Source organism: Kogia breviceps, chromosome 7 (assembly GCF_026419965.1).
Source record: "Kogia breviceps isolate mKogBre1 chromosome 7, mKogBre1 haplotype 1, whole genome shotgun sequence".
Taxonomy (NCBI): domain Eukaryota; kingdom Metazoa; phylum Chordata; class Mammalia; order Artiodactyla; family Physeteridae; genus Kogia; species Kogia breviceps.
Genome location: NC_081316.1, coordinates 10,651,215 through 10,672,581, shown reverse-complemented (window position 1 = coordinate 10,672,581; position 21,367 = coordinate 10,651,215). Strand labels below are relative to the sequence as shown.

Below are 21,367 nucleotides of genomic sequence, written 5' to 3'. Positions count from 1 at the left end.
GGTTCTCTGACTCTGTGTTGGGATTTGCTGGCAGCGCTAGGAGCATGAGATCAGGAGAAAAGATTGGGCTCCTGGGCAAATGGGGAGAAACGTATTCTGTGCCCACCCGCGTGGTGCCGGTAGAGCACAAGGAAGAGGGTGTGTGTGTGTGTGTGTGTGTGTCTGCAGGTGAGCCGTCTGTGTGTGTGTGCTGTGACTGTGTGATCTTTTCCGTGGGGCTGCCTGTCCGTGCGCAACACAACTAAAACGATCTCGGTCAGGGGAGGGAGGAGGGGCAAAGCAGCTGAGAGGCTGCAAGAGGATCAAGAGAGGGAAACAGATGCTGCCGGGGTTAGAGGGAAAGGAGGGAAGGTCTCAGGGCGTGGTCAAAGTGAGCACGGGATCGTGAGCGCTGCAGAAGAAGGAAGTGATGGAGAGTGGGTCGCGGTGGACCTCTCTGGCCCCGCCCATCCCGGCCCTTCCGGGATCGCTGGGGGCGTGGGAGGGGCGAGTGCAAGCGCGAAGCTAAACCTCGCAAGGTACGCTGCGGCTAACCCCGCGAGCTCCGCGAGGAGGCCAGCGGGTAGGACGCGGCTCGGGGCCCGGGCCGGGGCCGGGGGTGCGGGCGGCGGGGCCGCGGGGCCGAGGCCAGGGGCTCTGTGGCTGGGCAGACCTCGGGGCGCCCCTGCTGGGAGGGCCGCTGACCACGTGCTGGAGGGGGAGCGGGTGGGGGGTGGGGAGCGGCTTCTGGGCGCTTTCCTGGCCGATGGTGATGTGAGGGTGTCGGGAAGGGGGTTATTGGGAGCCCTAGCCGAGGGTCACGGAGGATCGTGCGGGGGTGAGGATGTTTTTGCCCTTCGACTGGCCTGCGACGTGACTAACCAGACCATGTGACCTTGGGAAGTTGACAGAGCCCTCTGAGCTTTTGTCAGTGATCTGAAGTTAAGAAAACACCCACTTTGCCAAGTTATTGTGAGGCTTTGTGAGGACCTGTGTAAGGTCCCTTACCCCCTCTTCCTGGCTCACAATTGCTGCTGTTATGTTCGTGGACCGTCTCCAGAACTGGGGCTCAGTTCCAGCTTTCCCACCTGTTGCCAGTTGTGGGATGGAGAGGCATTGGCAGCTGTTTGTAACACCTGGCTTCTTTGTCTAAACCACAAAGAACCTTTGTCCACCTCTACCTTGCCCACAGCCCTGTGTACCGAGCAGCCTCTGCCTTATTTTGTAGGATCCAGGGAATCGCCCGCTGATGGTTTTTCCCCAGGCCCGCAACAGCCAGCACCAGAGAGCCACCTGGACAGAAGCGCCTGCCAGAGGAATTTTCCAAGTGCTCAGAAGCCGGGCGTTGCAGCTCCTGTGGTCAGCGCAGGAGGCCACCAGTGGGATTTGAGGTTCAGCTCCACCTCGGGCCATGCGGGACCAGAGGCTGCCCCTTCGCGTAGCCACCCTGCTGACGGGGCTGCTGGAGTGCCTCAGCTTTGCAGGCGTCCTCTTCGGCTGGGCATCCCTGGTGTTTGTCTTCAAAACAGAACATTACTTTGAGGAGCTGTGTGAACCGAATGCCAGGCTGATGGGCAATGCCACGGGGCTGGAGGGTAAGGGAGGGGGGCTTCTCTAGGAAGCTGAGTCTGGTTCCCAGGTGGTGGGAAGGGGTCGGAAGGACTCCACCCCCTGCCTCCTCTGCCAGCATGTCTATGGTGAGAGGAAGGGAGTGTCGGCTGCCCCTGCCCTCAACCTTGGTCTCGGAGATCCCTGGGGAGGGAGGTACCGGCTCCCAAGAGGTAATTAGGGGCAGTCCCGTCTCCGCTTATCTAAGGGAGAACTTATTCTACCAGGCAAGCTGTCCGAGATGGAAGAGGCTGCCCTGGACGGGAGCCAGGCTGGGTGCCGGCCTGGCAGGAAGGCTGGGACGGGATGGGAGGTTGGCCCGTCCACCCTGGGCTCTTGAGATCTGCCTTTCCGTCCTCCAGACTGCCAAGCCCAGGACGAGCGCTTCTCACTCATCTTCACCCTGGCATCCTTCATGAACAACTTCATGACGTTCCCCACTGGCTACATCTTTGACCGTTTCAAGACCACCGTGGCTCGCCTCATAGCCATGTAAGTCCCGAGGGGATCTGAACAGGGCTGGGCAGGAGGAATTCGGGCAGCAGCCTTGTTTGGAGGGAGGCCCAGGCCAGGCAGCGGGGCATCCCTGCCCCAGCAGCCCTGCTAGAAACCGCCCAGGGTGTGGACTCTGTCCCCAGACCACCGCTTCCCTTTCCTCACCTCCTTCCTCTGTTGCATGTGAAACTGCGCGCTGTATGATGTGCTGAGCTGAGCAGGAACCCAGGCCTACTCCGTGTGCGGGCTGGCCTGGGACGGGGTTATGAAATGAGCAAAGCCTAGAATTGTCACCCTCGGGGCTTCCCTGGTGGTGGTCCAGCGGTTAAGACTCCGCGCTTGCAGTGCACGGGGCTCCAGTTTGATTCCTGTTGGGGAACTGAGATCCCACATGCCGTGCGGCGTGGCCAATACATAAATAAAAGTAAAAATCGAATTACCGCTCTGGCCTTCATGCCGGGGACCTTTGGCCTCTTCATACCCGAGTGACTCACTGTCCTTACCACCACCACCATCACTCCCCGGAAGCTTATGTAGTGAGGCGTCCTGGGTGTCTCCAGTGGTGGGATTTCAGTTTCCCTCCGACGGGAGGGGAGGCCGTGGGGGTCCATCCCATGCAGACGAGTCACCGGAGGGCAGGGGACTTGCTGGCTCTGCAGGGTGCTATGCAGCTGGCCGGGTTCGGCGATAAGCAGGGGCCTGCGGGGGAGCTGATAGGACCCAGAGCCGGCGCCTCCCGGGAGGCACGGGAGAGGCTAGTTGTCAGAGGGACCGGAGGGTGGCCGGGCCAGGAAACAGCCTGGCGGGAAAGCCACGCCTTGGCTCTCTAAGCCTTTGGGTGCACGATGACTCCGTCAGTCGCTCTTGGAATTTGGTCACCTGTCTCCTCCTCTTTCCCGTCCTTCTTTGCCCACTCCCTCTTCTCCAGCCTTTAGTGTGTTAAGAAAAACCCAGTCTTCCCACCTGTGTTTCTCCTTTACTTTTACACAGAACTCTGCACTTCCGGTCACCAAATGTGTGGGAGCCTTTCCCACACCAGGCAATTCCGTGGCACCAGCTGGGTGTCCTATCATTTATCTCAATTCTGACACTGGCTACCTGGAGATACAGCATCAGATCCCACAGGTTAAGGGCTCCGTCCCACCAGACTGCCCTCCACCTCAGGTGCCAATGGCAAGTGGTGGGTCCCCAGCTTACCCACAACTTCTGTCTGAGCCGGCTACAGACCTGGCATTCCTGTGACCTCCTCCCCCTTTTGGATTCAGTTATTTGCTAAAGGGCTCACTGAACTCGGGGAAACACATATACCAGTTTGTCAAAGGATATGATAAAGGATACAGATGAACAGCCAGGTGAAGAGACACATAGGGCGAGGTCAGGGAGGGTCCCGAGCCCAGGATCTCTCCTGTCCCTGTGCAGTTAGGGTGCAGCACCCTCCTGGTTCCTGGCTGTGTTCCCCAACCTGGGAGCTCCCCAAGCTCCATACTCTTAGGATTTTACGGAGCCTTCCTCATGGAGGCCTGATCAATTATTAACTCATTTCCAGCCCCTCTCCCCTCTCTGGAGAAGTGGGGGGCAGGGCTGAAAATCCCAAGCATCTAATTATGGCTGGTTTTTCTGGTGAGCAGCCCCCATCCAGGACCCATCCAGGGTCACCTCATTAGAATAAAAGATGCTCCTAGGGCTCTTGTCATGTAGGAATTTATAAGGGTCTTAGGAGCCCTGTGTCAGGGACTGGGCACCTGGACCACATGTGTATTTCTTATTGTACATCAGAGCATCACACTTCAGCGCTGCTTTTATTACCCCACGCTTCTAAGAGAGTCCCGTAACCTTGGGATCGTGGTCCTTAAACAATAACATCCTAGAACTTTAAGCTTAGGGCCTAGATCAGTCAGTCCAATCATCTCTCTCTCTTTTTTTAAAAAAATGGTTAGATTCTGTTTTTTAAAAAATTTTTTTAAATTGGGGTATAGTTGTTTTATAATGTTGTGCTAGTTTCTACTATACAGCAAAGTGGAGTTCCCTGTGCTATACAGTAGGTTCTCATTAGGTATCTGTTTTATACATATTAGTGTATATATGTCAATCCCAATCTCCCAGTTCATCCCCCCCGCCCCGTTCCCCCGCTTGGTGTCCATACATTTGTTCTCGACGTCTGTGTCTCTATTTCTGCCTTACAGACAGGTTCATCTGTACCATTTTTCTAGACTCCACATATATGCATTAATAAGCAATATTTGTTTTCCTCTTTCTGATTTACTTCACTCTGTATGACAGTCTCTAGGTCCATCCACAAACATCTCTTCATAGAAGAGGCTGCTGAGGCCCAGAGAAGGGCAGTGCCTTGCCCAACGTCACACAGCAAGAGGAATTAGAACTCAAGATTATGATTTGTAAACGAGGCACCACCGCCTTTCTTCAGGGCCTTGGCTGGTTGGGACTTCTAAGTGGGAGGAGCCTGCCCCTCCAGCTTTCTCTCTTGTTGACCGCATTCTGCATCTGCCCTTCTGTGTTCCAGATTTCTCTACACCAGCGCCACGCTTACGATCGCCTTCATCTCTGCAGGTGAGTGCTGTCAGGAGGGACACAACCTCAGGGGCAGCTGGTGGTGGGCAGGATGCACTGACCCCCACAGGTATTCAGAGACCCACAAACTTTCGGCTGCAAAGAGGCCTTGAGAGAGTTATTGCTGGTCTATAAAAACTGTTTAGTCTAGTGAGACATGCACAAAATAAGGACAGTGGAGGGATTGCTTCGGAGAGAAGAATTTATTCAAAAGACTATATCCTTCCTTTTGTTATGTATCAAATGTCCTCTCTCTCGGGCTTCCCTGGTGGCGCAGTGGTTGAGAGTCTGCCTGCTGATGCAGGAGACACGGGTTCGTGCCCCGGTCCGGGAAGATCCCACGTGCCGCGGAGCGGCTGGGCCCGTGAGCCATGGCCGCTGAGCCTGCGCGTCCGGAGCCTGTGCTCCGCAACGGGAGAGGCCACAGCAGTGAGAGGCCCGCGTACCACAAAAATTAAAAAAAAAAAAATGTCCTCTCTCTCTCTCTCTCTTTTTTTTTTTTTTTTTTTGCCGTACGCGGGCCTCTCACTGTTGTGGCCTCTCCCGTTGCAGAGCACAGACTCCGGACGCGCAGGCTCAGTGGCCACGGCTCACGGGCCCAGCCGCTCCGCGGCACGTGGGATCTTCCCGGACCGGGGCACCAACCCGCGTCCCCAGCATCGGCAGGCGGACTCTCAACCACTGTGCCACCAGGGAAGCCCTCTCTCTTTTTTTTTAATGACATGATAATATGAATGGCAGTTTTTGAAAATATCCTGACTTAGCCGGGTACAAACTGAGAACTCTAGTGTAGTCAGAAGTTTTCTTTTCAAATTTTACTCGTCTATAAGTGTATACAATTCCCAAAGTCTGGGAATTCCAGTCTGGTGTGTTCCCCACTTCCTCCATTATGTAGAGGAGAAAACTGAGGTCAGAGAGAGACCCTTCGCAAAGACCAGCCAAAGGCCACAGAGCAAGTTAGTGGGAAGGGGTCCTGGGACCCTGGCACCGTGCTCTTTGCTGGCATCTCAGTTATAGCGGCCAAGAGATGCTTTCCAGTATTTCTCCCCAGTGTCAGATTACGTGGCTTAGTTTTGGGGTTAGGAAGTAAAAGTGCGTAACTCTCCTGCGTCTAGTACCTGTGCCGAATCTGTTACTTCATTTGTGTTCAGTGAACGCAAGGCTGACTGAGGGTCTCCGTCTGAGCAGATCTCATGAGGTAGCCTGGCACCTCAAGCCAGTTATTTAAAAACTACTGTGCTCGTCAGACTGTCTTCTTACCTAAAAGCCTACACATGATTTTCAAGTGGCTGAATGTGGAGGTGCTGGCTGGGTATGTTTGACTCACATCTATCAATCACTGGAGTCACAATGTTCCCTTCCCCCCTAAAATAGGGCTTTTTGGTTTTGGAAAAAGCATGCTATCATGAAAGGAATCTCAACCAACCTTTAGTGCATTTGAAGACGTACCTTTTACAGAGACAGAAACTGAATGGTAAAGAGTGTGAGTGCTCTAAAATGAGCAAGTTTACAGTGCTTCTCAAGGTATGGAACACAAGTTACTAGGAGAATAGTTACTTTGGGGGATATTATTAGGAAGCACACATGTGCTGCATTAACATTGAATCACCTGGTGGGAGAGTTGCTCCCTTTTTATTTCTCATTCAGCCCTCTGATTTCCTGCACGGAAGTCTTGGTTTGGGGCTGGGATAATTTTAACACTATGACAAGAGCAGGTATCAGGCTTTGAACATTCTGAAGGCAACTGCGTTCAGTTACAGTTTAATAACAGTGTTTTCATTGTATTTATTTTTACAGTTACCTCCTATTCACAACGGGCAACACAAGTTGCTTTTCATTTACACTAGCGATATAAAGTTTTCTGTTTTTTTGGCCGTGCCGCAGTGGCTTGTGGGATCTCAGTTCCCCGACCAAAGATTGAACCTGGGCCCCGGCAGTGAAAGCCCAGAATCCTAACCACTAGGCCACCAGGGAACTCCCAATATAAAGTTTCCTTTAAAAATAATAGATTTCTGGGCTTCCCTGGGTGGCGCAGTGGTTGAGCCATGGCCGCTGAGCCTGCGCGTCCGGAGCCTGTGCTCCGCAACGGGAGAGGCCACAACGGTGAGAGGCCCGCGTGCTGAAAAAAAAAAGATTTCTTTTGCATAAAAGTGAGTCAACTTTAAAAAAAAATTTTTTAGCAAAGAAGTCAGGTGTGGGTTATGGCCCAAATCATGAAAGTGGGTGGAAAGAAGGCTGTGACTTGGGAAAGACTAATTTACGGAGGGCTCCCTAGTCCTTGGCACTTTAGTTGTTTTCATTTCTGCTCTTCTTACCCAGCACTTGCCAGACCTAGTAGAATGATTTTTTTGCATGTCAGTCTTTCCAAGGGCCAGAAGTATTTATTCATCCTGCATTTCCAGTGCCGAGCACAACGCCTGGCACAAAGGAAATGCTCAGAGTTTAACACACAAAAGAGACACACTCAGATCTCACAGCGCCTGGTGAGGTGGGAAGAGCAGGGGCTGTTATTCCCATTTATCAGATGAAATGACTGAGTCACAGATTCCGAATCTAGCTCAAAGCAGTGAGTTAGAGGCTGGGCTCAGCGACTGAATCCAGGCTTCTCCCCCGCCACAGTGTCAAGGATGAATAGAGGGCCTTCTTGTGGTTTAGTGAGGGAAGGGGGCGGTGAGTTCAGTCATGCGTCCCTCTGTAGGCATCCGCCCTGCCAGAGACCAAGGGTCATCCTGGGTGAGGAAGAGGGTGTCTCAGGAGACGTCTGCAGGGTCCCTCCGCAGGGACACGTGAAGGAGCCTTGGCCAGGACCCTAAGATCCTTGGAGGATGCTGGGAGGCTGCCTAGAATTGGGGGCCCCGGGCCCAGGATTGTAGGGAGCAGGTGGGGGCCCGAGTTCGGGGCTGCATGTTTGGGTTGCACTGTGACGCCTCCCCACCTCTGTCTTGGATTGTTCCAGACTCAGCTGTGCTGCTCTTCCTGGCCATGCCCATGCTCACCGTGGGAGGAATCCTGTTTCTTATCACCAACCTGCAGGTGTGAGCCTGCCCTAATCACAGGCACCTGGCCGGAGGTTGGGGCGGGTGGAGGGAGGGAGAAGCACTTGGCTACGTTGGCTGCCTCTGACGGGGTTGGCCCAAGCCAGGGTGGTAGCTCCTGGGGTGGAGGGTAGGTCTGGGTATGAGGGCCTGACACTTGCCGGGTGCACAGGAAAGATCTCACGGATAAATAAGTGATTCAGGCTGATCGTGTGTTCTCCAGATCGGGAACCTGTTTGGCAGACACCGCTCAACCATCATCACCATGTACAACGGAGCATTTGACTCTTCCTCGGCAGTCTTCCTTATCATTATGGTAAAAGATAGCAATGGCCCGCGTTTATTGCCCCTGCTGCTGGGGCGGACCAGGCATCCGTAATCAGCCTCCAGGGTGGAAGGCAAGGGCCTGGGCCAAGACTCATTCTTAGAAACAGGTTTCAGCCCCTAATTCTTACACTGACTTTTTGTATGATGAAATACACCCAGGGACTTCCCTGGTGGTCCAGCGGTTAAGACCGCACACTGCCAAAAAAAAAAAAAAAAAAAGACCCTGCACTTCTACTGCAGGGGACGCGGGTTTGATCTCTGGTCAGGGAACTAGGATCCTGCTTGCTGCGCGGCAAAAAAGACCCACCTAACGTAAAGTTTTCCATGTTGACCATTGTTAAGTGTACAGTTCAATGGCATTAAGTTCATTCGTGTTGTTTTACAACCATCACCGCCATCTATCTCTAGAACTCTTCCCCACCCTGTAAAACTGAAACTCTGTGCCCATTAAACAATAATCCCCATTGCGGGTACCCCCCCATCGCCCCCCTTGCCCCTGGCAACCACCATCTTGTTGTCTATTTCTGTGAATTTGACTACTGTAGGTACCTCGTAAGTGGACTCATATAGTATTTGTCCTTCTGTGACTGGGTTATTCCATTTAGCACAATGTCTTCAAGGTTTATCAATGTTGTAGTAGGTGTCAGAATTTCCTTCCTTTTTAAGGCTGAATGACGTTCCATCGTATGTACGTGCCACCTTTCCTTTATCCATTCATCCGCGATGGATGCTTGATTTGCTCCCACCTTTCGGGTGTTGTGAATAATGCTGCCGGGAACGTGGCTGTTACGCTGACCTTTCCTCTCCTTTTTCTGCAGCTCCTTTATGAACAGGGCATCAGTCTCAGGACCTCCTTCATCTTCATCTCTGTCTGCAGTGCCTGGCATCTTGGGCGTACTTTCCTTCTGATGCCCCGGGGGCACATCCCCTACCCGCTGCCCCCCAACTACAGCTATGGGTAAGGACTGTGAGCTGGTGAGGGTGTGCCCAGAGCCCCTCGCCTCACCTGGAGTAGGAAGCAGGGGTGGGGCAGACGTGGTCAGGCAGTGGAAACCTGTCCCAGGAGAGGAGGACTCGACCAGGGATGTATTAGTTAGCTGCTGCTGCATAACAAACTACCCCAAAACGTAATGGCCTGAAACATTAAGCATTTAGTATTTCCGCAAGTCTATGGGTAGCTGGCTTGTTCTACTGATCAGGGAGCTACTTGGATGACCTTGACAAGGCTTCTCATGCCTCTGATCATCTGGTGGGCTAGCTGGGGGCTGGCTCATCTATCTAGGATGGCCTTACTCACATGGGGTTTGTCTGGCCATTTGGAGTGGCAGGGATTTCTGGGTCACATGGCTCTTCTCCTCCCGCAGGCTAGCTTGGGCTTCTTCACATGGTGGTCTCAGGGTTCCAAGATAAATGCCAAAATGCACAAGGTGTTTTCAGTTTTAAGCTTAGAATTGTCACAACATCACTTCTGCTGGGTTGTCTTGGCTGAGCAGCTCGCAAGGCCAGCCCAGATGGAGGGGACAGAGCTGTATTGCAAAGGGTGGAGAACAGAGGAGGGGAAGAAATGGGACCATTTTTGTCGCCACTCATCAAAGCAGTAGGGAGAGGGCTTTTGTTTGCTGTTTGGCAGCCCCATGTGCTCTGATTTCGTCTCCCAGGAGTCCTGAGATCCCCATATTTATCTCCATTTTCCAAATGAGAACGAGGAGGCTCAGAAGAGTTAGGTCTGAGCCATGTTGCACAGCCTCAGGAAGAGGCAGCGCTGGCGTTAGAACCCAGGCCTGTCCTGTTCTTCCTGCACTTCAGCGGTTCCCAAACATTGCTGCATATTAGAATTGCTGGGATTACTTGGAGATCTTTAAAAAACATGGGAGCCTGTCTCCCATGCCCAGACATTCTGATTTAATCGGTCTGGGCTGTGACTTGGGCACTGGGGTTGTGAAAAGGCGATTCCAATGTATAGCGAAGTGTTGTATCTCCCGCCCCCCCGCCCCTCCAGCCTGAATCTGAGGCTCAGCGCACAATTCTTGGGTCAGGCTGATGGAGCTTCTGTTTCCACAGCCTGTGCTCTGCGGATGGCCCCCGAGAGGAAGAGAAGAAAACGGTTGAGTCCCAAAAGCTGGAGCTTTCAGAGGAGTTCATTTCACCAAAGGAAGGTGAGCCCTCCTGGTGAACCCATTTCCCCTCCAGAACCTGGCCTGTCCCCACCGCCAGCTTGGTTGCTCACCTCCAGAGCTTTTTCCCAGGGACTCAGAATCAGGAAAGGACAGGAAGGGAAAAGACCTGCAGGATGTTCTCAACCCCCTTAGTTTATAGGCGGTCCAGAGAGGGGCAGAATTTTTGTCTCATCCCTCCTTTTTGTCCCCCTTTTCTTTCTCATCAAACCCCTTCTCCTCGCAGCCAGTCTTCCATCATTTGCCTTCCCTTCCCCCCACTCCTAAGTCTGCCTTATTTGTCCCCATTTCCGCAGGTCCCCTGGCTCTGCCCTCTCTCGTTGTTCCATCTCCATCACTGCCTCCTTTCTCTCCTCTGTCTGTTTTGGGTCTTTGGTTATAAACGTCACAAACCACTGCTGGTTAAAGTAGAAAGGAGAACAGGATTCTGGGAAGTTCACAAAAGCAAGGGCAAAGTGAACTTGCCAGGCTCCATCCAGGAAGAGCAGAGCCAGGGTGCCTCTGGGGACCCCAGTCTAAAATCACAGCCAGTCTGCCTCTCGAGGAGAAGGAGCACATTGGTCAGCCTTGGGTGAAGCATGGAACGCTTAATTCACAGTCCTATCTGCACCGTGAAGAATAGGGCAGGGGGAGATTTCCAGAGGAGACTCAGGATCCTGGTACTGAAAGAAAAGAAGGAGATACGGATCAGCTGAAATACTAGCTGTCGGCCACGAACCCTCATCTTTAACTTTCTCCTCTCTTCTTTCTTTTCATCATCCTGGCTGAGAAAGATCAGGAAAGTGTTAGTGCAAGGAGCGTCATTGAGTCCAAGCTGCGATAGATCAGATTTCGGCAGGCAGCGCGCGTGGAGGGCTCGTTCAGGGTGGTGGGGACAGGATGATGCGTGGAGGTGGCGGTGTGCCCAGGAGGGCAAGAAGAGCGGGTGAGCTCAGACTTCAGGCTGTCCTATCAAGACCCTTACACTCTTGCCCGTCCCTGCCCCCCAACTTTAATTGTAACTCTTGCCCAAATCTTCCTCTCCCCACCAGAGATCCCAAGACCAGGGCAGCAGCAGGAACCCCGCTCTTTCCGGAGCTACGCTTTCTCTCGGCGCTTTGCCTGGCACCTGGTGTGGCTGTCTGTGATACAGTTGTGGCACTACCTCTTCATCGGCACCCTCAACTCTATGCTGAGCAACTTGGCCAGTGGGGACAGGGTGCTAGGTAGGTGATGGGGCTTGGGAGGCAGCACATCTGAGCATCACAGCTGGGGACTTGGAACCTCGAGCGGAGCGGCGGGGTGCTAAGCTCCGCAGGGCTCTGCGCTCCAGAGAAAGGTCTGAGCAGGGGTGTGGCGAGGAGGGTCAGGCAGGGCGAGGGCCGGGTGGGAGGGTCCTCTCCTGTAAGGCACTGCTGGAAAGTTCCTACCGCCCATCCCCTCTCTGCCCTCTGCAGTCAGCACCTACACAAATGCCTTTGCCATCACTCAGTTCTTTGGAGTGCTGTGTGCCCCCTGGAATGGCCTGCTCATCGATCGGCTTAAATACAAGTACCAGGAGGAAGCAAGAAAGACGGGTGAGACCTGGGCTCCAGAGGATCAGGGAACCAGGAGGAGCGAGATCTTTATTTGCCTCCGTGCCCACCTTCACTTTTCTTCTAAATCCTTTTCTACTTGCATCTGTCCATTCATCCATCCGTCCATCACCCATCCATCCACCTGTCCATCCATCATCTGTCTGTCCATTCATCACCCATCCATCTATCATCCAACCACTAGTCACTGAGTGCCAATTATATGCCAAACACAGTTCTGGATTCAGTAACGGACAAGACGGATACGTCCTTGTTCTCAAGAAGCTGTTCTCAGTCGAGAGAGTGGAGAAATGCCAGTAATCGAGCTTTACAGTCCATGAAGTAAACCTGCAGGGAGCTATGAAACAGAAGGAAAGGCACATAACCTGTCCTGGGTGGGGATGGGATGGGTGTCAGGGAAGGAAGTCTTCCTGGAGGAAGAGGCATCTAAGCCAAGACCTAAAGGAAGAGTGAAGAAGTGAGAAGATGAAGAGGAGGGCCTTGGGAGAGTGGCCCAGGAGTACAGAGGAGTCAAGGTGGTGAACGGGAGAGTGAAACATCGAGGAATCTGAGGAATCCCAGAAAGCGATTCGGGCTGGCCAGGGCACAGAGAGGAGGTAGGGAGGGGGCTGGAAAGACGGAGGTAAGAAGGGACAGGCAGTGTTATGCCTGTCCAAGGAGCTTGGACGTGATCCTTGGACAAGAATGGAGGAGCAGGCATGCTGAGGTCTCCCCCTTTTTTTTTGGCCTTACACCTCACGGCTTGTGGGATCTTAGTTCCCCCACCAGGGATTGAACTTGGGCGTACGCAGTGAAAGCGCAGAATCCTACCCACTGGACCACTAGGGAATTCCCTTTACCCCTATAGTTTCACCTCTTCCACTCCTCACTTCCCTGAGCTGCTTCTCCTACCCCTGCTGGAGTTTTTTTTTTTTTTTTTTTTTTGCGTTACGCGGGTCTCTCACTGCTGTGGCCTCTCCCGTTGCGGAGCACAGGCTCCGGACGCGCAGGCTCAGCGGCCATGGCTCACGGGCCCAGCCGCTCCGCGGCACGTGGGATCTTCCCGGACCGGGGCACGAACCCGCGTCCCCTGCATCGGCAGGCGGACTCTCAACCACTGCGCCACCAGGGAAGCCCCCTGCTGGAGTATTTTAAAACAAATCTCAGACATCAGATCATTTCATCTGTAAATACATCAGTTTGTAGCTCCAGCAAATAAGACCTCTTTTATTTAAATTAAACATCACCATAATATCATTATCATATGTAAAACAGACCCTAATCATTTCTTAGTATCATCTAATAATGTAGTCCAGTTCAAATTTCCTTAATGGTCTCAACTATGCCTTTTTTTTTTTTTTAAATTTTTTTAAATTTTTTTTAAATTTTTTGCGGTATGCGGGCCTCTCACTGTTGTGGCCTCTCCCGTTGCGGAGCACAGGCTCCGGACGCACAGGCTCAGCGGCCATGGCTCACAGGCTTAGTTGCTCCGCGGCATGTGGGATCTTCCCGAACCAGGGCACGAACCCGTGTCTCCTGCATCGGCAGGCGGATTCTCAACCACTGCGCCACCAGGGAAGCCCTCAACTATGCCTTTTTATAGTTGGTTTGTTGAGATTCGGATCCATACAGGGGCCACACAATGTACTGATGTGGCTTTTAGATGTTTTTAAATCTCTGTGTCCCCCACCCCCATTTTTCCCTTTGTTGTTCATTTATCGAAGGAACTAGGTTGTTTGTCCTGTCAAATTTCCCACATTTTGGATTTGGCATCCTTTTCATGTCATTTAAAAGCGTTTCTTTGATTGGGTCTTTCCTGTAAACAGGCAGATTAATATTTTTATTAATATTTAATATTTTTGGCAAGGATAATTCAGAGCTGGAGCCGTGGGCTACCTACAAGCTCTTGTCATCAAGCCCTCGGTACCCGTAGTTTTGTTCTTATGATGTTAAGATTGATCAATGGGGTCAGACATTGTCAGTCTGTCCCGCCCATTATAAAAGTTCCCCATCAGCTGCAGGCCTAATGCTTTTTTTTTTTTTTTTTTTTTTTTTTTTTGCGGTACGCAGGCCTCTCACCGCCGTGGCCTCTCCCGTCGTGCAGACGCACAGGCCCAGCGGCCATGGCTCAGGGGCCTAGCCACCCCGCGGCAATGTGGGATCTTCCTGGACCGGGGCTCGAACCCGTGTCCCCTGCATCGGCAGGCGGACTCTCAACCACTGCGCCACCAGGGAAGCCCAGGCCTAATGATTTTAACAGCTATTGATGATCAGTGCCTAGACCCATTATTTTATTAGGGTTGCAAAAAGGAGATTTTCTATTTCTATCTTTCCTTCTGCTTTTAATAGCTAGAATTCCTCTAGAAAGAAAAACTTTCCTTTATTAACTATTTCGTTACCCTGAAATAAATGCATGGTTTTTCCTCTATTTACTAGTTTTAGAAAAATGAGTTGGTGCCTTAGAAACTTCCAGGGGTAACCACTCGTAGTTTCTCTTTTAAAATCTCATTTTAAATATATTTGACATGTTTCAATCCATTTCTGTCACAATTCTTCTTGGTGCTCAAATTATCTCATCTTTGATTATTGGCAGCTTTATCAATGCGGTATCTGTGTCCTTAACAAATAGTCCCATTAGTTTTAGAGAGTGTCTTTCCCTTCTGGCACAAGGAGATATTCAGGTCCATTTCATTGGGTATGTTTCCTGGCCCAGACCTGAAACCAGCCATTTCTCCCAATAGCCCTGGGTCCCTTTAAATAAGAAATGGTATTTAAAGACTGTAATTTGGATGCTAAGGTTTCTAATTCTGCTGGGTTGTCATTGCTTTTAGGCCTCTGAGGTAAGATATACGTAATTTTTTGGATGAAAAAATACATCATGAGTATCCAGTACTGATTTTTTTTTTTTTTTTTTTTTTGCGGTACGCGGGCCTCTCACTGTTGTGGCGTCTCCCGTTGCGGAGCACAGGCTCCGGACGCGCAGGCTCAGCGGCCACGGCTCACGGGCCCAGCTGCTCCGCGGCATGTGGGATCCCCCCGGACCGGGGCACGAACCCGTGTCCCCTGCATCGGCAGGCGGACTCCCAACCACTGCGCCACCAGGGAAGCCCCAGTACTGATATTTTAATTCAAATTTTACTTCCTTGATTTTTACATTTGTATCTCCTTTCCTCTGAAAATCATGGTTCCTAAAATACTATAATATATACTATATTAATATATATACTGTATATACATATACTGTGTACTGTATATATACTGTATACTATATACACATACACATACTATATACACACATATATATAGTATTTTAAAAATATATTTTATGCATAATTACTGGTTTAGCATCATTAATAATAGTATGATTGGGGCTTCCCTGGTGGCGCAGTGGTTGAGAGTCCGCTTGCCGATGCAGGGGACACGGGTTCGTGATCCGCTCCGGGAAGAACCCACGTGCCGCGGAGCGGCTGGGCCCGTGAGCCGTGGCCGCTGCGCCTGCGCGTCCGGAGAGGCTGGGCCCGTGAGCCATGGCCGCTGAGCCTGCGCGTCCGGGGCCTGTGCTCCGCAGCGGGAGAGGCCACGGCAGTAAGAGGCCCGCGAACCGCACACACACAAAAAATCGTATGATTGCTGCATGCTGTTTCTCCCTTCCTCCCTCCTTTCTTTCCTTCTTTCCGTTCTCATCCTGAGGATACATCCCATAAGAGCTGTCAGTCAAATTACAGTATTTTAAGAGTCACCAACTTGATATAAAGTTATGTTCATTGGTTTCATCTTGTTGGATTTTTTTTTGGAATTGCTTTGCTTGTTTTCTTCCTATTATTTTATTTTAAATACATTTGCATATCAAACATTGACATTCCTAAGCCAAAACTATGAAACAAGATATAGTCAAAGAAGTTTAGTTTCCTTCTCTGTTCCCTGTCCTCCATTCCTTCCCTCGTTAGGTAATTGTTTTTGTTTTTGCTTTTCCTTAAAGACAGACTCTGTATGTATGTATAGTTCTTTCGTAGCTAAAAGGCAGCGTACCGCACGCCCTGTCCTGCAGCTTTCTTTACGTAACTCTCTGTCCTGGGTTTGCCCCACAGCGGGGCTCCCTGCTTCTGCCTCTAACCCCTGCCCAGTTCTGTTATGTGACTGCGGCATAGTTGGTGCTGCGTTCCCCTACTGCCGCTGAGTTGGTCGGTTTCCAGCCTTTTGCTATTACCCATGGTGCTACCCAGAGTATCTGGCTGTGGGTTGAGGGGCCTCTCTGTCCGGAGGTCATTGTGATAATCTATGAGTTAGTGATGCTGGCCTTATAATTAGGATGAGTCTCCAGGGTTGGAAACGAGTGGATACATCTGAATGATATTTAGAAAGGGAATTATCAGCATCTGTTGATGGACTGGAGATGGGGCACGTGTGGAGAGAGGGTTCAGGATGACCCCGCTGCGGGCATCCACGCAGCCTCTGCTCTTCCCTTTGGCCCAGGTTCCTCGGCCTCGGTGGCGGCCCTGTGCTCAACAGTGCCTTCGCTGGCCCTGACGTCTCTGCTGTGCCTGGCCTTCGCCCTCTGCGCCTCCATCCCTGTCCTCCGCCTGCAGTACGCCACCTTCATCCTGCAAGTGATCAACCGCTCCTTCCTCTACGGGGGCAACGCTGCCTTCCTCACCCTCGCGTAAGTGGGCTTGGTGTGCGTCACGTGACGGGGGCACCCTGGGGCGAAGGGAGGTGTGCTGGGGGCAAAGAAATCAGGAGGTGAGGACCAGAGGTGGCCGGAGGAGGCACACAGCATCTGGGAGCAGGTATAGAGGAGGTGGAGGCTGATGGGAGGGCTAGAGCCTTCATGTACATGAAAGCTCTTCACATCTGCTCCCCTCTGCCTCTGTTGTCTACCCTGTGAACTCCTATTCACCCTCCAAAGCCCACTTCTGTTCCAGCTCTCCCAGAGAAGAGTAGAAAGAAAGCGTTTTTCTTTCCTTGTGCCTCTCTATTCTTGCTTCCTCTGATCGTGCATGCATCATCTAGTATATAGCGGAATTATTCATGTGTCTTTTCCTTGAGACCTCCTGGGGCACAGCCTGTGTCTGGGTCCCTGCTGTTTCCCCGGGATCGAGCACGGTGCCATCTCTTTGCTCTGTCGTTTGAAAGCCTAAGCAAAGGTGAAGGAGGGGAGCTGTGTGGGTGTGGGTGGATGAAGGCAGGCTTAGGCTAGGGGAGCAGGGGGCTGACCAAGGCCCACCACAGCCGGGCCCCTACGTGGAGGGAGGGTCCCCAGAGGTCACCGGAACGTGTTTGTCTCTCTGCCCAGGTTCCCTTCAGAGCACTTTGGGAAGCTTTTTGGGCTGGTGATGGCCTTGTCAGCTGTCGTGTCTCTGCTCCAGTTCCCCGTCTTCACCCTCATCAAAGGCCCCCTCCAGAATGACCCGTTCTACGTGAGTACTGTGGCGGCTTGGGGGGGACCCTGGCCTCAGACCAGCAAGGATGTCCAGATTGGGGACAACTGTTGGTCCCCAGCAGGGGGCGCCCCCAACCTGGCTGGGGTGGCCTGGGTGTGGTCCCTGCAGGAGCATTTCTTCACATGGGTACATCCTTGGTCTTGCTTCTCAAACTGGGGTCGGTGGGAGTACCCTGCCTTGTGCTGGGGGTGGGGGTGGGGTCCCTGAAGCCAAAGGGTCCACGTGGCACAGCTTCCCGGGTCGCTGAATACTCTCTAGGCCTCTGTTTTTTTCATCTGTGTAATGGGCACAGGGCCTTCCCTGGCGGTCCGGTGCTTAAGACTCTGTGCTTCCACCGCAGGGGGCGAGGGTTCGATCCCTGGTCAGGGAACTAAGATCCCACATGCCACGGGGTGCGGCCAAAAGAAAAGGCACGATATAATATTCCCCTACCCCCCACCCAGCCTGCTCCATGGGGCAGAATGGAAAATAACCAAGAGTCCATCCCAGAGGGCGCCGTTGGGTCTGAGTGGAGAGTAGAGGCTAAACCAGACAGAATTCTGGTCCCTCACCCGTGGACTTCGCCTCACTGCTTCCTCCCCCTCCAGGTGAATGTGACGCTCGTGCTGGTAACTCTTCTGACGTTTGTCCACCCCTTCCTGGTGTACCGGGAGTGCCGGCAGAAAGAAAGCCCCCCTGGGGTCGCCTAGTTCAGAAGCCCTCCCTTTTCAGCCCCGAGGATGTGTCATCTTCCTTCACCTCCGAGCACCCTGTGTCCAGAAAGACTTTGCCCACCCAGGCTACTTGTATTAAGTAGCCACTCTTTTTTCTTAAGACAAAAAGACATAATTTAACTGTCCACCAAGCCTTCTTATCGGCAAGACAAGCGGCAAAGTCACGTGGAAGCTCTTAGTTTCAGGGTGGGAAGCGCATGGCCCTGGCAGATGCTTGGCCCGAGGTGGGCTGATGTGATGGGAGGGTGTGTCCCCTGCTTCTGCTGGCCTCTTTGTCTCTGAAGCCCACGTGTGCCTGGGCCCTGTGCTGCTGGGTACGTTTCCGGGTGAAGGACGAGGTGGTCATGGCCTCGTTGCCAGCTGGCATTCAGAAGCGGCGCCCAGCTCTCCGCCAGAGCCCCAGCCTGGTTAGGGAATGCGCCTGGGAAGAAAGGAGAGCAGACCGGGTGGGGTGGGGGACCCCGGGCTGAGTCCCAGCTTTGCCGCTGATGCAGCGTGACCTTGAGCCGACCCTTCTCCCCGCCGAGCATCAGTTGTCCCACCTATCGAGGGAGAGGGTCTTGGAGCTGGAGGTTCTTTCAGGAGTTCACATTCTCGAAGGTTTTAAGAACAGTGACAAAGAGTCAGGCCACCCGAAGGGCCTTGGGAACCAGCTAGCCTGCTTGACCAAAGGATTTCTGATGAAGCCGTTCGGGGATGTTTTCCTCTTCAAGAATGGAGATGATTATTTACTTTGGGTATTATATAAAAATGTCCTCTGGGGAATAGTTTTATAATATATGCAACTAGATATTAAATAATTGTATTTACAAAAGAAAGCCTTTCTGCTTAAGGCAGCAGCTGCCCCACCTCTGCAGGCTTTGGGGCTGTCGTGACGTGCGTGCATGCGTGCCTGCGTGTCCCGGCCCCAGCCTTGGCGAGTGGATATGCAGGGCTGGAGTGAACGGGGGAATCCTGGTGTGGCAGCTGGACCCGGAGGTGGGGCAGGAGCCCTCAGACTGCGGTCTGGCCACCTGGTCCTGGGCCCGGGGCTAGAGGATCGCCAGCATCCCCTTCCCTTGCCTTCTCTTTCTGTCCAGCCCACCCCTACCCCTACTGCAACACTCCCCCCCACCCCACGACCCCCCACAAACTAGAAGCACTAGATGGAATCAGAACGTCTGCTGTGAGTTTCAGTTCTGCCTTTCAGCAGCCAGCAAGTCCCTTAGCCACCCTCAATCACAACGTCCTCACCTGCATCCCTGAGGGCGATTGTGAGAGTTTAAGGTAATTTCTACTGCCTAGCGCTCGGTGAGAGCACTCGAGCATTTGTTCCTTTGTTTACTGATGACCGGAGAGGAGGTAGGTAACACAGCGGGGTAGGTGAGGGAGCGGGTGGGCGAGACGGGAGAATCTGGAACACATCAGGCGTTTTATTGGTTTTATTCCTTTTAGCCGGGAGAGGACTGAGGGGGAGCGGCTGGCAGGCGGAGCCATTCATTCATTCAATAAATGTTGATTGAGCTGCTGCATCAGGCAGAGGACAAAGCCTGGAGTCCAGCCTGGCAATCCAGGCGGTCAGCAATGTGATACCAACCTCTCCCCTGCCCTCTTCACCTCCCACCTCCAGGGACACAGAACTCATCCCTGTGGACCCAGGTTTCTGGTTTAGGATCTGTGAGCACACCAGTTCTTCTGCACTGGGGGCTCAGCCCGTCTGCCGGGGAAATCTGCCTGGCCCGTTGGGGCCCTGCTCAGAATGTCACCTCCTGTAAAAACCTCTCCTTGGGCTCTCCAGCAGCTCTGCGTTCCTAGGCCTCGGTCACCCCCTTCCTGGAGACTGGGCCCTGCCATGACCACCTCTCCTCCCGTCAACTGGGAGCTCCAGGAAGCAGCATCTGGGTCTCACTGGGCTCAGGGACTAGCGCCTGGTTGCCATGCATGTGGTGCCAATTAGGGCTTGTTGGAAGAATGATCACTGAATGAGTGGATTCTTTCTTGTTCTGGCTTCAGAACAAGAACTGGAAGGAGAGAGCATAGCACACGGGGTGGGGTGGGGCAGTATGAACTGGGAGCCAGGCCAACCCTTTTGGCGTCCCAGCCCTGTCACCAGTGTGGCCTTGGGTGGAACACTTCTCCTCTACATCTCAGTTAATTTATCAGTGTGGTTGGAGAAATAGACCTGCCTCCCTGGACTAGATCAGAAATTAGGTCAAGTGCCTAGCACATGGTAGGTATTTAACAGATCAAAGCTATCATTACAGTTAATATATTAAATTCAAAAGGATGCCTAATACCATGGATAAATAAAATGTGGTATGTCCATACAATGGAATATTATTCGACGATACAAAGGAATGAGGTATTGATACATGCTACCATATGCATGAACCTTGAAAACATTATGCTAAGTGAAAGAAGCCAGTCAGAAGAGACAGAATGTAGTATGAGTCCATTCAGATAGAAAATAGGCAAATCTATAGAGGCAGAAAGTGGATTTAGCTATTGCATAGGGCTGCGGGGAAGATTAGTGACTGCTAACGGTAAGGGGTTTCTTTCTAGGATGATAAAAATCTTCTAAACTTGATAATGGTGATGGTTGTACAACTCTGAATATACTAAAAACCATTGAGTTGTACATTTTAAATGGATGAATTGTGTGGTATATGGATTATATCTGAGCAAAGCTGTTATTAAAAAAAAAAAAAGTGCCTGGATTCCTCATGAAGTGCAGAGAACAGCTGTATCCAGAGAGAGTCAAGGATGATTTCTGGGGAAGATAAGTGCGTGAGAGAAGCAGCCCATGTGTACAGCCCTCATTTCTGTCCCGAGAGCCTCCCTCCTGTAACCTTTTCCTCAACTGGAATGAACCACTCTTTCAAACAAGAAAGCAAGCAACCCAGGGGTTTCACAACTTTTGATTTCACTCAGCAACAGGCTCCCAGTGCAACCCTTCTCTCTGCTACCAGCCTCAGCAGAGAGGGACTCGGGCAAGTCTGGCACTGCCTGTGCCCCTGCTGCAGGCAGTGCCGGGCGGCGTCTTCCCTGGGGCAGGGCCAGGAGGAGGAGGGCACCTGCTATCCAAAGGACAGCGACAGCGTGAATCAGAAACTTTGTGTGACCATCTCCTTTAATCAGCCTCAATTTACAGATGAGCAAAGTTAGGCTCTGCGGGGCAAGTTACATCCAAGGTCATCCAACGATTGCATTGTGGAGCTGGTATTTAAACCCACGTGTGTCTGACTCCTGAGGTCACCTGCACATTCATTTTAGACATTACCTTTTCCCTTTTTTGTTTTTGGCCGCACCGTGTGGGCCCGCGGCAGTGAAAGCATGGAGTCCTAAACACTGGACCGCCAGGGAATTCCTGACGTTACATTTTCTTTGCATTCATTCCTATGTAAGAAATAAATGGTTGTTGTAAAGCAGATCAGAAAATAAAGAACTGCGTGAAAAAAATAACCGCTGTTAATTGCAGCGCTCTGAGATACCATC

General features: G+C 52.2%; 1 protein-coding gene across 8 annotated transcripts; it reads left to right on the top strand.

The window, feature by feature from the left end:
• The first annotated feature begins 361 nt into the window (after positions 1 to 361).
• On the top strand, positions 362 to 21,367 carry SLC43A3 (solute carrier family 43 member 3). 8 transcript variants are annotated; one of them, XM_067037247.1, is made up of 13 exons: positions 377 to 518; positions 1,208 to 1,574; positions 1,950 to 2,079; positions 4,604 to 4,650; positions 7,607 to 7,683; positions 7,909 to 8,001; positions 8,831 to 8,970; positions 10,074 to 10,168; positions 11,218 to 11,391; positions 11,623 to 11,742; positions 16,213 to 16,399; positions 17,033 to 17,156; positions 17,768 to 21,364. In XM_067037247.1, exons 2-13 carry the CDS (start codon positions 1,391 to 1,393, stop codon positions 17,867 to 17,869), a joined length of 1,473 nt encoding a protein of 490 aa, XP_066893348.1. In that variant the 5' UTR covers positions 377 to 518; positions 1,208 to 1,390; the 3' UTR covers positions 17,870 to 21,364. The 8 variants fall into 8 exon arrangements, with proteins under 8 accessions (XP_066893352.1, XP_066893350.1, XP_066893348.1 ...); XM_059070480.2 differs by having other exon boundaries at positions 396 to 562; positions 17,768 to 21,359; XM_067037245.1 differs by having other exon boundaries at positions 396 to 562; positions 16,189 to 16,399; positions 17,768 to 21,359.

Coding starts and splice junctions, on each gene's coding strand:
- SLC43A3 (XM_067037245.1), top strand. CDS start 1,391: ATGCGGGACCAGAGGCTGCCCCTTCGCGTAGCCACCCTGCTGACGGGG. Junction 2,080..4,603: donor GTGGCTCGCCTCATAGCCAT/GTAAGTCCCGAG, acceptor TCTGTGTTCCAG/ATTTCTCTACACCAGCGCCA. Junction 11,743..16,188: donor GGAGGAAGCAAGAAAGACGG/GTGAGACCTGGG, acceptor GCATCCACGCAG/CCTCTGCTCTTCCCTTTGGC.